The 14508-nt window shown below is 34.3% G+C and overlaps 1 protein-coding gene across 11 annotated transcripts in view; it reads right to left on the reverse strand.

Annotated features, from left to right (window-relative positions):
* COL24A1 (collagen type XXIV alpha 1 chain) overlaps positions 1-14508 on the reverse strand; it is a 310376-nt gene that overhangs the window by 14432 nt on the left and 281436 nt on the right. For 10 of the 11 annotated variants that reach the window (XM_088791263.1, XM_088791262.1, XM_074335082.2 and 7 more), the window contains 2 exons: positions 9021-9056; positions 8894-8920 (listed from right to left, as the gene is read on the reverse strand). The exons of the other annotated variant lie outside the window; for it this stretch is intronic. In XM_088791263.1, the coding sequence (XP_088647389.1) occupies positions 8894-8920; positions 9021-9056 (63 nt within the window). The remainder of the gene's footprint in view (positions 1-8893; positions 8921-9020; positions 9057-14508) is intronic. 11 annotated transcript variants of the gene reach the window in all.

Below are 14508 nucleotides of genomic sequence, written 5' to 3' on the forward strand. Positions count from 1 at the left end.
TATGCTGCCTTCATCCAAATCTCAAAAGTCTCCTAGTTAAAACAGGGCCAAAGTCTGGAGCCTCAAATGAAAAACTATTTGTCTCTACAGCATGAAAACACACACAGAAGTTACTCAAGTGGAAGAAGAAGGAAATATGACCTCCCAGTTAATAAATTGTAAAGTGAAAAATAAATAACTGTAGTAATTTTTAACAGTTACATTCTTGTGAGGAAAACAGAATAAAATACTACTGTCTTGAGGTAGTCACATTAGTTTAATCTGATACTTCTGTGGTCTTAAAAACAATTTCCGAAGTTGGAAAATGTACCATTAGTCCTAAAAGAAATAATATGGTATAAATCCAATCTCCTCCTGCATTTAATAAGAGGTATTTTCAGAGAAAGACTCAGCATAACCATTAGTAAGTCTTTTTGTATTTTAGTTTTTAAAAAGCTTGGAAACTAAGAAGCATGATTTGCAAGACAGTTCTGTGAAATGACATCTGTGTAAGCAAATCAAGCAATCTAATTTTTTTCAGAATGATTGTACTGCTAAGATATCTTTTTAGTTGGAGGTAGATACAATAAAAAATGTTTCCAACAGATCTCTCATAACTCATGGTAACTCATGGTTGGTAATGTGAAAAACATTTAAAAATGATGAGACAATCAATAAATGTAATCTTTCTTGCCTCAACACGTGGTTTTCATGTTGGAAAATAATTCACTCATTCTGCATATATGTATATATACACAATACACAATGTGTGTGTGTGTGTGTGTGTGTGTGTGTGTGTGTGTGTGTGTATTGCCAAACACTATGATACAAATTGAGGATAAAATGGTAAGCAAAAAAGAAACTTGCCCTTGTGGAGTTGAAGTTTAGAGGGGAAGAAAGGCATTAATCAAATCACCTCAAAAATACATAATTATAAATTGTGATATGTGCTCTGAAACAAAATGAAAAAAAAAAAAAAAGGCCTATGAGAGAAATTAGGGAATCTGAATCAATTCTGAAGGATGTAAGAGGTCTGGACGGGATAGATCAGGGAAGGCTTCCTGAGGTAGTAACGTCTGAGCTGAGATATAAAGAATAAATAAGAATTTTGAGTAGAAGGGGTAGGAGGGCTTTTCAGGCAGAGGTAACAACCTTGCACAAAGGCCATGAGATAGAGAAGCAGGGCCTGTTAAGGAAACAGAAAGGGGTAGCCTAAAAAGTTCTGTACAGATGAAATAATTCTGACCACCATGCCTATGTAAATGGATAGATTTTGGACGTGAGTCACCTAAAAATAATGGTACTAAACATGGGCAACTGAATTAAGTACTAAACAATAGCCACCTTCATATTTTCTAATTGGTTTGTGATTAGGGCTTTAATCTTATAAAACTTAGAATAGCAGTTCTCAGACTCTTCAGACTCAGGATCCTTTTACACGTATAAATATTATTAAGGGCTGTAAAGAACTTTTATTCATCTTAGTTATAACTTTTCATATTTATTACAGTAGAAATTAAAACATAAATCTTAAACAATTTTATTAGTTGCTTTAAAACAATTAGCTCATTATCTGTTAATATAAACTATTTTTTAATAAAAATAATTGTATTTTCCAAACAATCAGTGAGAAGGATGGCACTGTGTTATACTTTGTATATCTCTTTAATGTCTGGATTAGTAGAAGATAGCTAGATTTTTACATATGCTTCTGTATTCAATCTGGTACCTGTTGTTTTAGTCAAAATATATGAAGAAAATCTGGCCTTTTAGAGATATGCAGTTGAAAAAAATAGCCTTTTCAGATAATTATGGATATGCTTAGGTAGTAGTATACCAAAACTTGACAAATGGTGGTTACTTAAGGGTTAGTTGAAATGTGACATCAGAAACCATATCTGCAAACTTTTTTGTACTCATTTATATTAAAATCTATAGGTTTATCTTAAGCTTTGAAAGAATCTTTACCTATCACTTGGAAAATATTGGTTCTTACAATAATATAGATCTTCCAAATATTGACACATTTTATTATATAATATTAAAAAATTACATTTATTAACATCATCACAAATCTTAGAAAAACATAATACTGGGAAGCTGTCAAACTTATGGTAGTAGATACAAGTTTTTCCCAATTCTTAATTTTGCTTGAGAGTTTGAAATTTATTATTGGCATCAAATTCTGTCAGTTGTTTTTTTTGAAATGACAGGCTCACTTCATTCATTTTCAAAAAAAACATCTGCTGAATACTCATGTTTGAATATCATTGTTCGTCTGTCAAGTAAAAAATGGTATTCCATGTTCCAGGTAGTTCAATTTGCAACTCGAACAATTCCACAAGGGCTTTTATTTGAGGCAACCACTTTACTTCAGTATGCAGCAGAAATACTTTATTATGTTCTTTCATTTCATCACACAGAATATTAAAATGATGTGTGTTCAAGATTAGAAATTTAAAAAACAGCAAAAATGGTGAAGTAATGACCCTGATAATTCTCTCATCTATAAAAGCAATGAGAAAACTGGGGGGGGAAAAAGTCAGAACGACATTTTGTAGAATTACAGAAATTATCAAAATGTACCAACGTGGGAGCATTTATTTAAGAAAAATAGCTTGATTTCAGTAAGGATAGTGAACTTTTTGGAGCTTTAATTTGTCACCTGTCTAGTGGTTCCCTGGAAGACACCACTTGCAAAGCTGTTTTAGTTTTATCTGACTCAGAGCAAAAAGCCTTTTCCCCAGGAGAGCTTTTCAAAAACATTTAGAGAGAATTATTTAAGTTTGTGGCTGACTGGAGCAGTGGAAAACAGTTGGGCGAACAATAGGCTAACAAAATACAAGGAAAAGCTAGGGACTGAGATGTCCATAGAAACTCTGAAAAGTTCTGACATATTCCTGGGAATCTAGAAGTTCAAGTGCATGCAACAGGGCTATGCACATGCTCAGGAGAAACCTGGGATGGCCCTAAACTCCTTCCTCTGATTGATCTTCAGATTCTGTGAAAGAAGGAAGTTCGGGCTAAAATATAGTTGTCAATTGCCTAGCTGAGCATTGAAGGAGTGCTGTAACATGCAGACAGACATCCTTGGAAAAAATTGAGAGACTCACTGGTTCCGGCATTTAAGGAAACCTCTCTCTAATCATTAGCTGACCACTAAGCCAACTGAGTGGAGACTTTAGTGGTCACATATGTCAAAAAATAACAAACTTTATTAAATTCAGTAAAGTCACTAAATAAACAAAGAAACAGCAACAATAATGACAATAAACACTGGGGTGGGGGGAAGAATTTGATTTCCAGATGTGCCACATTATGTTACTTAAAATGTCCAGTATTTGACAAGAAAAATACAAGACATGCAAAGAAACAAAGTATGACCCATATACATGGGAAAAAAAGCAATCAATCAATAGAAACTGTCCCTGAGGAAGTCCAGATATTGGACTCAGTAGGAAAGACTTTAATTAGCTATTTTAGGTATGTTCGAAGACCTAAAGGAAGCCATGTCATTAGAACTAAAGGAAAGTATGAAAAATATGTCTTATCAATAAAGAGATAATGTATTGATAAAAAATATAGCCAAAACAATCTTGAAAAGAAGAACAAAGCTGTAGGTCTCATAGTTCAATTTCAAAATTTATTACAAAGCTACAGCAATCGAAGCAGCGGGATACGGGCATACAGACACATAGACCAATGGGATAGAGTCCAGAAATAAATCCTCACATATATGGTCAAATGATTTTTGACAAGGATGCTAAAACCATTAAATAGGGAGAGAATAGGCTTTTTAACAAATAGTGCTGAGAAAATTTGATATCCATATGCAAAAGAATGAAGTCAGATCCTTATCTTGTATCACATGCAAAAATTAACTTAAAATGGATCAAAAACTTAAATGTAATTGCTAAAACTATAAAACTCTTGGAATTAAACATAGGGGAAAAGCTTCATGACATTGGATTTGGCAGTGTTGTCCTGGATGAAAGGTAACAAACGAAAAGTAAGGCAACAAATGGAAAAACAGATAAATTGGACTACAAATTTAGACTTCTGTGCAAAGGACACTGTCAACAGAGTGAAATGTAGCCCAGGGAATGGGAGAAAAAATTGCAAATCATGTACCTGATAAGGGCTTAATATTCAGAATACATAAAAAACTCTTACAATTCAACAATAAAACAAAAGCACACCAGTTCAAAAATGGGCAAAGATATTTTTCTGCAGAAGATATTTCAATTGACATTTTCTCAAAGGAGATATATGTCAATAAGCACGTAAAAATATGATCAACACCACTAGTCATTAGAGAAACACAAATCAAAACGACTTAGTGGTATCTAAACGAAGTTAGATATCACTTCAAACCCATTAGGATAGATGTTATAAAAACCAAAAAACAATATAACAGGTGTTGGAGAGGATGTGGAGAAATTGGAACACTGTGCTCTGCTGGTGGGAAGGTGAAATGGTGCAGCTGCTATGGAAAACAGTATAGCAGTTTATCAAAAAGTTAAACATAGAATTACCATATGATCCAGCAATTCCAGCAATATTGAAATGAATTGAAAGCAGGAATTTAAATAGGTATTTGCACACCCATATTCGTAGCACATTATTCACAATAGCCAAAAGGTGAAAGCAACCCAAGTACCCATCTGGATAAACAAAATGTTGTATATACACAAAATGACATTATTCAGCCTTAGAAAGGAAAGTAATCCTGACCATGCTACAATGAGGATGAACTCTGAAGACATTATGCTAAGTGAAATAAGCTAGTCAGAAAAGGACAAATACTGTATGACTCTACTTATATGAGGTACCTACGGTACACAAGTTAATAAAGACAGAAAGTACAATGGTGGTTGCCACGGGCTGAGGAAAGGGAGGATTGGGAATTACTGTTTACCAGATACAGAGCTTCAGTTTTGGAAGATGAAAAAAGTTCTGGGAATGGGTGGTGGTGAAGATTGCACAACAGTGTGAATGTTCTTAATGCCACTGAACTGTACACTTAAAAATAATTAAAATGACAAATTTATGTTATGTTATTTTACCACAAGTAAAATAAGTAAATAAATATGTTCATATCCCTTAAACCTAACCATCCAACTTGTGGGAATTGGTCCTATAGATATTCTAGAAAATGATATTTATATGGACAGGGGCATTTGTACTATTTGTATCAGGAAAAGATTGGAAATGAACATCCATTAACAGAAGCCTGGGTGGATGAATACATTGCAGAATATTTTTAAGTGAAATCACCATGTTTTATTTTCTGAGCGTGTGTGGCAGTGAAAAATACAATGAGTTTTTGGCAGCTTACTAGTGTAGAGTTCAGTATTTGATTCATACTAAGGTATCTGAATTTTAACCACCATCAATACAAATGTCAACTAAATGAAAAAGGCAATTTTTTTCAACAGGCATTAGAAAGAAAAGAATGTCATAACACTTGGCCCTTCATGAATTTTCTTGGCAATAGCCATACTCCTATAATTTCCAATGTGTTCCTAAAGCCTAGCTCATGCCTGGCACATAGCAGGCATGCAACTTGTTGCATACATTAATTTTTCTCAAGGTTAGCCTTTAGGGAGGACAGGCCCAGAGAGACTGTACCGATGATTTGCCTTGGAAGTCATTCAACAACACTCAGTGCCCACATCTGAATGTAAACTCTCATGAGGCGCATTGAAGGAATCCAAAAGAAATAACTTTCTCTAGGTAATCTAGTTAGCGAGAATATATTCTTCCATGAAAATCACTTAAGGTTTATGAAAATATGACAGAATACAGAGAACAAGGAATTATCAGATTGGTGGGACTAATGAGGGAAATTATAATAGGAGGCTTCATTATACCTTGGGGGAATGTAATTGTCACAATTTTCTCCCATCTCATTTGAGTGAAATGTACATCTAGTCTGGGAACCCCAGTGTTTGGAGAAGTATTAATATTTTCCAGGCATCTCAAATCTTAAGATCACTGGATGGTGAAAACATTGACGGAATAGGAAATTAATTTCAGGTCCTGCCCTTCTCCATGGTGGAAGTAATTGCTTGTTCCAGGGAACCAGGACGATGCCTGGTTACAATTTTTCAATTCACCAATCAAGGACTCACAGTTGGCCCATTAATTGGAATAATTAAGTTGAAAATTCCTTATCCCATTTAATGATTTAAAATGATTATTGCTTCTACACCCCACACCACACATAGACACACATACCCATCCTGTTCTTCCCTTTAACTGATCAATCATTTTTGGTTAACTCTGACATCCTGTGGTAGATTTCTTTGTTAGTTTCTAAGTATCTTACCATATGCACTGAAGTCTGGTCATCACCCTGATAATATCCTTACATTCAAAAGCACATCCATACATATTTCTTTTCCTGAAACATTTCCACTTAGCTATTCTACTTTAGGAACTTGAGCAAGTTACTTTACTTTCATAGGTCTTAAAAAGAGCGGGATGGATTGGATTAGAGATTTAAAAACTTTTCTTGTCTTGATCCATGGTAAGAAATGCATTTTTAAACAATGACAAGATTCACACAAACAAACATATATTTAACTGAAAAGTTTTACAAAGCCATATTTGTCACCATTACTTATACTAACTTGTTTTTTTATTGAGGAAAAATCTACATACCATAAAATTCACCATTTTAGCCACTTTAAAGTATCCAATTCAGTTGCTTTTGGTAGATTCACTATGTTGTGCAAATATTTCCAATATTTAATTTTTTATCACCTCTAAAGGAAACTTTGTATCCATTTAAAACAGTAATTCCTCATATTTTTTTTCTATTTTATTTCATTTAATTTCATTTCAAAAGAATGCTGAATGAGACTCATTAAATTGGACTCATGATCCACTGACTAATGAGTCACACCTCACAGTTTGAAATAATTATTAAATACTTACTAAAAGTATGTCTATCTCTAATTCTATGATCCTATCCCATTTAGATATTGTTTCCCTCCAAGTGAAGTCTTCTAGTTTGGAGGATTCACACTGAAATTTCTTAAGAGATGCAACTTGCTTTTTTTTGCATTAATTAATTAATTAATTAATTAATTAATTCAATAGACAGTAAAGGCTTCAATGGAAAAGAAATGAAAAAAAATAGAATTCACAATCTAGTAGAGAGAGACTGGCATGAAACTAAATGAGTATGAATGAAGAAGTGGAAACGATCAGTTCTATCTTGCAGTGTGATAAGGGTCAAAATTATGAACAGTTGCACAGATGATCATACATTGAGTTTAGAAATATCATATAGGTATTTTCTCATTGTCATTAAACTTCTATCTAGAAGTCTTATTCTCAGGGCTACCCTGCCACTCTCCTGCAATGGACTCTGCAAGTCTCAAAAAGACAGTATAAGAAAACTGGGTTTCATATTGGCCAAGAAGAAAGAAGACAGAAAGGAGAGAAAGAGAAGAGGGAAACAAGGAAACTGTTAAATGAGCATCTATAATGTATCGAGCACATATATTTTCTCATTTAATCCTCTTAATAATTCTTCAAAGGTTATATTGTTATCCACATCGTGTTCACAGCAAAAACCTCTCATGTTCTTACTTCATTTGGGCTGTATATGAGCACATACAAACTTTTTCCAAGTGAGACAGGGATAGGTTTCCCGAAAGTTTGGCACTTCTACGTGAAAAAATTTCACTAAACACCTCTAATTTGCTAATGATGTATAATCTTTTAGAACTTGTTCTTTCTTAGAAAGGTAGCTATGGTATATCAAAGTAATTGCAAGGCGGAAAGGCAATGGATGAGGGTGTTTGTAACCCATGTTTTGTGGGGATCCATGGGGAAAGGAAAAATAGACAAGTCAAGAGTAATTTGAAAATTTAAATTAAGAAATTCCCATTGATGTTCATGTCAGGGAAGGTTTCAGTCCCTATCAGTCAGTCAGATGGCTAGAAAGGGGGCAATTTCTAAAAATTATAGAGAAATGGATCCCATATCCAAGGAAACAATCTTTCTTGTGGCACTTTTCTTGCCTTGATGAAAAGCTGAGAGGAATGAAGAGTTCCCAACCTGCTTAGAGTAGACCACTGTGATTCACCAACTAGAAATGTCAGATATCCAAATGATACCAGAGCAGCATTTGGAAATAAGCAAGGTTTGGGAGGCATATGACTGGCCATTATTTGGGACAGTGGAGCCAATAGTCAATCTCCTTTATGCAGGAAACCTAACGAAGGACCGTTGTATCTGACCAGGATGCTATAAGAATGGGGGGCATGGGTGAGGTTGGGAATGGCAGGACATCACTTGTAGAAAGCCGGAAGACTTTGAGTATGAGAGTGGATACAAAGTATAAGGGGAACCAAGCTTGGAACATCAGAGGCCAGGAGAAAATAGCTGATAAGGAGATAATAGCTGATAAGCACTGCATCAAAGATAAAGGCAGCAAGTTTTGGGTTGTAATAGATAACAAGCAGACACATAAGCAGTCTGAGAGCTTCTACAGCCATCAGCCACTGAGAAGGACTCATGTAAAGCCTGAGAAGTGGATAACTCTCATTGGCAAAAAAGAACATTTAAAAAAGGAGAGCGAGGGACCCAGAAGTAGGAAGAAATGGAGGGAGTTAGTATTTTTTTTTTTAACCATTTATTATGCCAGGCACTGTGCTAAATGCTTTACTTCTTATTTAAAACTCAAATCCACCCAAGAAAGTAAAAGATATGATCCCCATTTTATAGACAAGAAGTCTGGGGCTTTGACTTCAAGTTATTACAGTTGGGAATGTTCTATATTAGATTAGCAAAAAGAACAGCAGTAGGCAAGAGAGGCACCTTTTAACAGGGAGTTAATGGAAATTTTAAAAAAGGTTAATATGATACACTAAGATGAAATAAAACCAAGGAAACTTACTCTTGGGCCTGGTGCTCCAGGTGGACCCTATAACATAAATTTTAAAAAGTATTTATTTAGCAGGTATCTCACACCAGGCAAGCATATAGCATCAATGATAAATGGATATAAATATAAATAAACTCACTGGAGGCCCCGGTTGACCTCTTGGTCCTTGGGGACCCTAAAAGAAATGGAGACAAAGCACAATATGTATATATTATGCTTTTGGTTTGGTATAAACAAGACAAATAAGATTCAACCTCTATCATTGCCTTTTTGCGTGAGGCAAGTCTTAAGATACAAAGCTGTTTCAATACTTTGAAGTTACAAGCTCTTGCACTGAACTATAACTCACATTTATGAACAAGCTGGATATTTACCTTCATGTGTTACTAACATTATTATAAACTAAATTTCCTCACTTTAATAAACTATTACAAATGTAACATTCAAAAATGTTAACACTGTCTAGGTATGTTTTACCTGTTATTTCTACCTACCATCCCCTTAGTTGTCACAGATGGGAATTTCAGCGTTTTTAGATACCTGCTTTCCTTCCACATCCACCTATAATTCGGTTATCAACTACTGCTGATTTCCTCCAAATCTCTCCAAAATACGTACTACTTCCCTATCCTCACAACAGTCTTGGTTTAGTGCCAATCACATACTATGGACTGAATGTTTGTTTCCCCCCCAATTCATATATTGAGCCCTAATTTCCAATATGATGGTATTTGGAGGTGGGGCCTTTGCAAAGTAATTAGGTGACGTGGAGCCCTGCTGAATGGCAGTGGCCTTACAAGAAGAAACACGAGAGAGATGACCTCCTTCTCCACCATGTAAGGATATAGCAAAAAGGTGACTTTCTGCAAACCAGGAAAAGGACCCTCACCAGACCTTGAATCTGCTAGCACCTTGACTTTGGACTTCCCAGTCTCCAAAACTGTGAGGAATACATGTTTGTTGTCTAAGCCATATAGTTGATAGTGATTTGTTATAGCAGCCCTAGCTGACTAAGATGTCATGTTTTTCCTGCACTTGCAATCTAACGTCCTCATTTTATTCTCTTTACTATGTTAACTACCTCCTACTTACGAAATGGAAATCTAATCATGTCATTGTTTAGTTAAAATCATACAATAGCTCTTTATTGCTTAGAGGATAAAGTATGAACTTCTAACAACGATAGGTACCATTTATTGAGAACTCACTATATGTCACATTGTGTGTTCACTTATTGATAACTCACTGTATGCCAAGTTGTGTGTTATATTTCCAGTTTACAGTTATTCTTAACTGTAGACTAGAATGGTTAAGTAACCAGCAAATAAGGGCAACCAGGATTAAACTCCAACTCAGTTGGATACAAAAGTATCTTAGTCAAAGTACACCCCTGTGTCTCTTCAAGGTTTGGGTCTCACTTCCACTTACTCTCCTCAACACATCCCACATTCCATCTATAACAACTTCTTGTAGACCTCTGAATTTTCCAAGTTCTTTTACACATGGATTCTCTTGCATATGCTATTTCTTTCATCAGGAATGTGTCTCCTTGACTTTTCTGTTTGACTCCCACTCCTCTTCCAATACTTCTTTAAAACTCTATGCCCACCTTGCCTATCCCCCTTGCCACCTTCCTCCTGCTCAACTACTTTTTCTTTTGCATGCCATAGTACATAACACATTGGAAAGTTCATAGGGACCCTTAAAAGTTCCTTAGTCAGTTTTTCATTTTCTGGAACAAGAATAGTACCTAATACACAATAAGTGTTCAACAATTGTTACTGAATGAATATTAAAATTTGCTAGTATTAATTTGGAAATTAGAATAGTTAAAATATGTATTGTAAAACAAAAAACATTGCGCTGACATTTTCCAAAATAAAACCAGCAATCATTGTTAACGATGTCTGCTCACAACAGAAAGGTGGTTATCAGAGAGGAATGGGGGTGGGGGAGAGCGAAATGGGTAAAGGGGGTCAAATATATGGTAACGGATGGAAACTAGACTTCTGGTGGTAAGCACGCAATAGAGTATACAGATACTGAATGATAATGTTGTACATCTGAAATTTATATGATGTCATTAGCCAATGCTACTTCAATAAAATAAAAAAAGAATGTCCACTAAAAATTTGGTTTACTTCATGGTCAACTGAATGTTAAGACTACATTGGGTCAAATTCAGATTATGGTTAAAGATGGCAAAACAAAATTTATCTTCAGCTGTGTTTTGAATAATGTTGATGCTATGCTTGACTTGCATTAAGTATACTTTATTGCTAAAGCTGTTGATTCTAAATGTACTATGACAACTAGGACAAACAACACATAGTAACTTAAAAAGGGTACAGTATTCCAATACCATGCCTCCTGGACATTTCTTAGTTTGCATGATTTATGATTACAATTTAAAGCAGAGAGTGTATAAAACATGTACCTCAGAAGCTGCATGAAAATTACAGACATGTCATGTTGGAGATAGCCTTTTAAACAGATGGAGGCTCATAATGAATTTGGCTGTGTTTCTCCATTCTGGATCAACATGGTAAAAATTAACAGTTGATATTTCAATCCACTTAGCATAGTTTTGACATTTGCAAAATCTCACTGATAGTTCAATACAAAATATATATCTTCTCTTTGACTTTGAAAGAGATATTTATCAAAGAAAAATAAAACTATTTCTACTGCTGATTTTGAGTTTGTTTCAGCTTGTTTCCCAGAACAAGTCAGATCACCACAAATATGCTCAAACAAAATACTTCAAACCAAACAAGATAGGGCAGGACAACCCCAGTGAAACACTGCATAGAACAGGGCAATTAGTCAAGCAAAAAAAAAATATTATTCCAACAATATAACATTTATTAGCTCTTCTTTATTCCTCTAGCTAACACACCATTAAGAAAAAATCATTCACCCTCTCTAGATACTATATAGCAGTTTATAATAAAACTATGATCGTCTATGTTCATTTCCTAAATGGAACCAAATTAATGTGAATGGTTATGGTAGTTATTTGGCTGTAGTGGAAATGCTACCTTTGAAAACAGACTCTTCCAATTTAATTCTAGAATTTACATATGATCCTCCAAAAATAACGTATTTTATCATCAGACTTTGAAAATATTGATAAGTGCATGTATTTAGATTTTGGTCTTATGTAAATGCAACCCTGATTTAGTTTCATGGTCTTTTCTTAAAGCTGGCATAACTACAGAGAGCTTCCCTTCTCTCATTTATAAATCGTGAAGCTTGCATTATAGTATGTTTAGCAGCATCTCTGGTCTCTACCCACTAGATGCCACTAGAAACTCTCTCTTTTCCTCGGTTGTGACAACCGAATGTGTCTCCACACATTGCCAGTGTCTCCTGGGGGTTTGGAGGATTGGGCAAAAATGGCTTTTGGTTGAGAACCACCAGTTTAGAAGGTTCAACTGGGAGTTCAGTAATATTAAATAAGATTTATTAGATAATACTATAATTAGGACAGAATCAGTGAATTATAAGGAATAGGGGATAACTAGGAATCAGGAATTTACTTACGTGGAATCTGTCGTGTGCGTGGCTGGGCTAATCTTAATGTAGGTGAGGGGTATGTATACAGCATCTTCCTCACCCAAGTTGTGCCTAACTCTTATTTTCTGAGAGGTACTATGATTACTAGAAAAGCACAATGGCGTGGGAATTGGGAGACCTGGGCTCTGCTCTTGTCTCTGTACCTAATCGGCTGTGATGTCCTTGAGTGAGTTGCTGCACATTTGGGTCTCAGATATCTTGACTGTAACATAACAGGTTCAATGAAGATAATCTCCAAGGTTCACTTAAGAATTGTGATTTTTCAAGCCTTTTATCAATTTTCTTCCTCATGTTTTGATCTGGAGAAAGGAGGAATACAAGTTGGGAATTTCAAATTTGAAGTCTGTGTGAATGTAAGGGGAATGTGTAATTGAATGAAAAGAGTTTGCTAATTTTCATTTGAAAGAAATACACTAAGATTTTTAAAAAATTATAAACATAAACTTTAAATTCTTAATTTGTTAATATTTAGGATGTAATTTCTCATAACTTAGTTTTTCCTTATAATGTTTAAACCACCCTCTTCACTTTCAAACCAGAGGGAAATAAAATAATTCTGCTAATCAAGAATTGTGAAGACACATTAACTTAGAGATAATATTTGAGAAAATGTCAATGGGATTCTTCAATATTTTATTGGTTTTCATTAAATAATACGAGAATCTCAAAGTGCATGCTGGGATTATGTTCTGCATATTTTTTCCTACTTCTATGGCTTTAAGTTATAAGCCAAAAAACAAATGAAGCAGCTAATATAAAAATTCATACTGGAAGTTTTGCTCTGTTTCCCTACTTCTATGGCTTTAAATTATATATTCCAAGTTGTAATATTTTGTCAAAATCCTTTTCAGATGATTGACATTAGGATATTAGTCTTCTATGAGCTAAAAATTTTAATTTTTTATTAATTGTATCCCATTATTTCTGGCAATCTTCTTTGTATTATTTACTTCAAAAATTATGTTCTAAAAGCCTGAGGCCTTGGAAACCAGGAGATTTTTGTAACCTTTCATTAATGTGACAATTTTGGAGTTGGGGGAGGGTGGGGAATTCTACATGCTATATACTAGGAAGTTTTCTCAAAAGCTACAAAACTCTGGCTCAATTTATACATATACATATATGTATGTATATATGTAATTAGACAATTATATATATATATATACATACACACACACACATATATATTCAAGGACTTATTTTTAAAATAGCACATAGGCAGGCAGACACGAAACAGGTATGGAATAGAAAGGAAAGAAACTCTTCATATATGGCAATACAGAAACTGCTCTCTCTGTGGTGAAGATCTATTTGGGATCAATACTAGAGTTTATAATGTGAAATTATAGAAGATATGTACCTTCCTAACCAAGTAATCCAAACTTAGGCTAAAAGAGAGACTTTTCATATGTTGTATAATGAGCCGTAACCTTTTTCTTTCTTTTTTGAATCATGACTTTGGTATTGGTGTACAATTTGGTAAGAACAGCATAGCTTCAAAAATTCTTACACCAGTTTCATGGAAAATTTAAAAATAAGATTTATAAAGCCAGTGATTCTGATCTTTGTACAAAGAGTAAACTGTCTTATTTGTCTCAATACAATAAATCTTGGCTAATAAAATTCACTCCAAAAATGCCCCATGCACTGATATTATTTAAGACGAACCCCCTTGAAGATACTATATTCTGAAACATACAGTAATAGCTAATTAGGAGTCTTTAGATAGTTAATTATTTAAACCAGTCCCTTAAAGAAAACAAACTTGTAGAACATACTGAAAAAGTCCTAATGGGAATATAATAAATGTTAATATCCTTTTCCAGAGAATGAATGCAGAAAGGTTTAACTACACATTTTATGGATTAAGTTAATTGCAGACGATCTCTAGGAATTAAAAGATTACTTTTATAAAGTTCCTTATACTATAATGGAATCAAAGGAAAAGAGGGGATAGAAAGAGATTTAATACCAGTTATTCAACAGTAAAAACAGAATAAACTCATAATACTAATGTGCTAATTGATCCTTTTTTCAGCAGCTAATTT

The sequence above is a fragment of the Rhinolophus sinicus genome, chromosome 14 (assembly GCF_057876585.1).
Source record: "Rhinolophus sinicus isolate RSI-liver-muscle chromosome 14, RSI-T2T, whole genome shotgun sequence".
Lineage (NCBI taxonomy): Eukaryota > Metazoa > Chordata > Mammalia > Chiroptera > Rhinolophidae > Rhinolophus > Rhinolophus sinicus.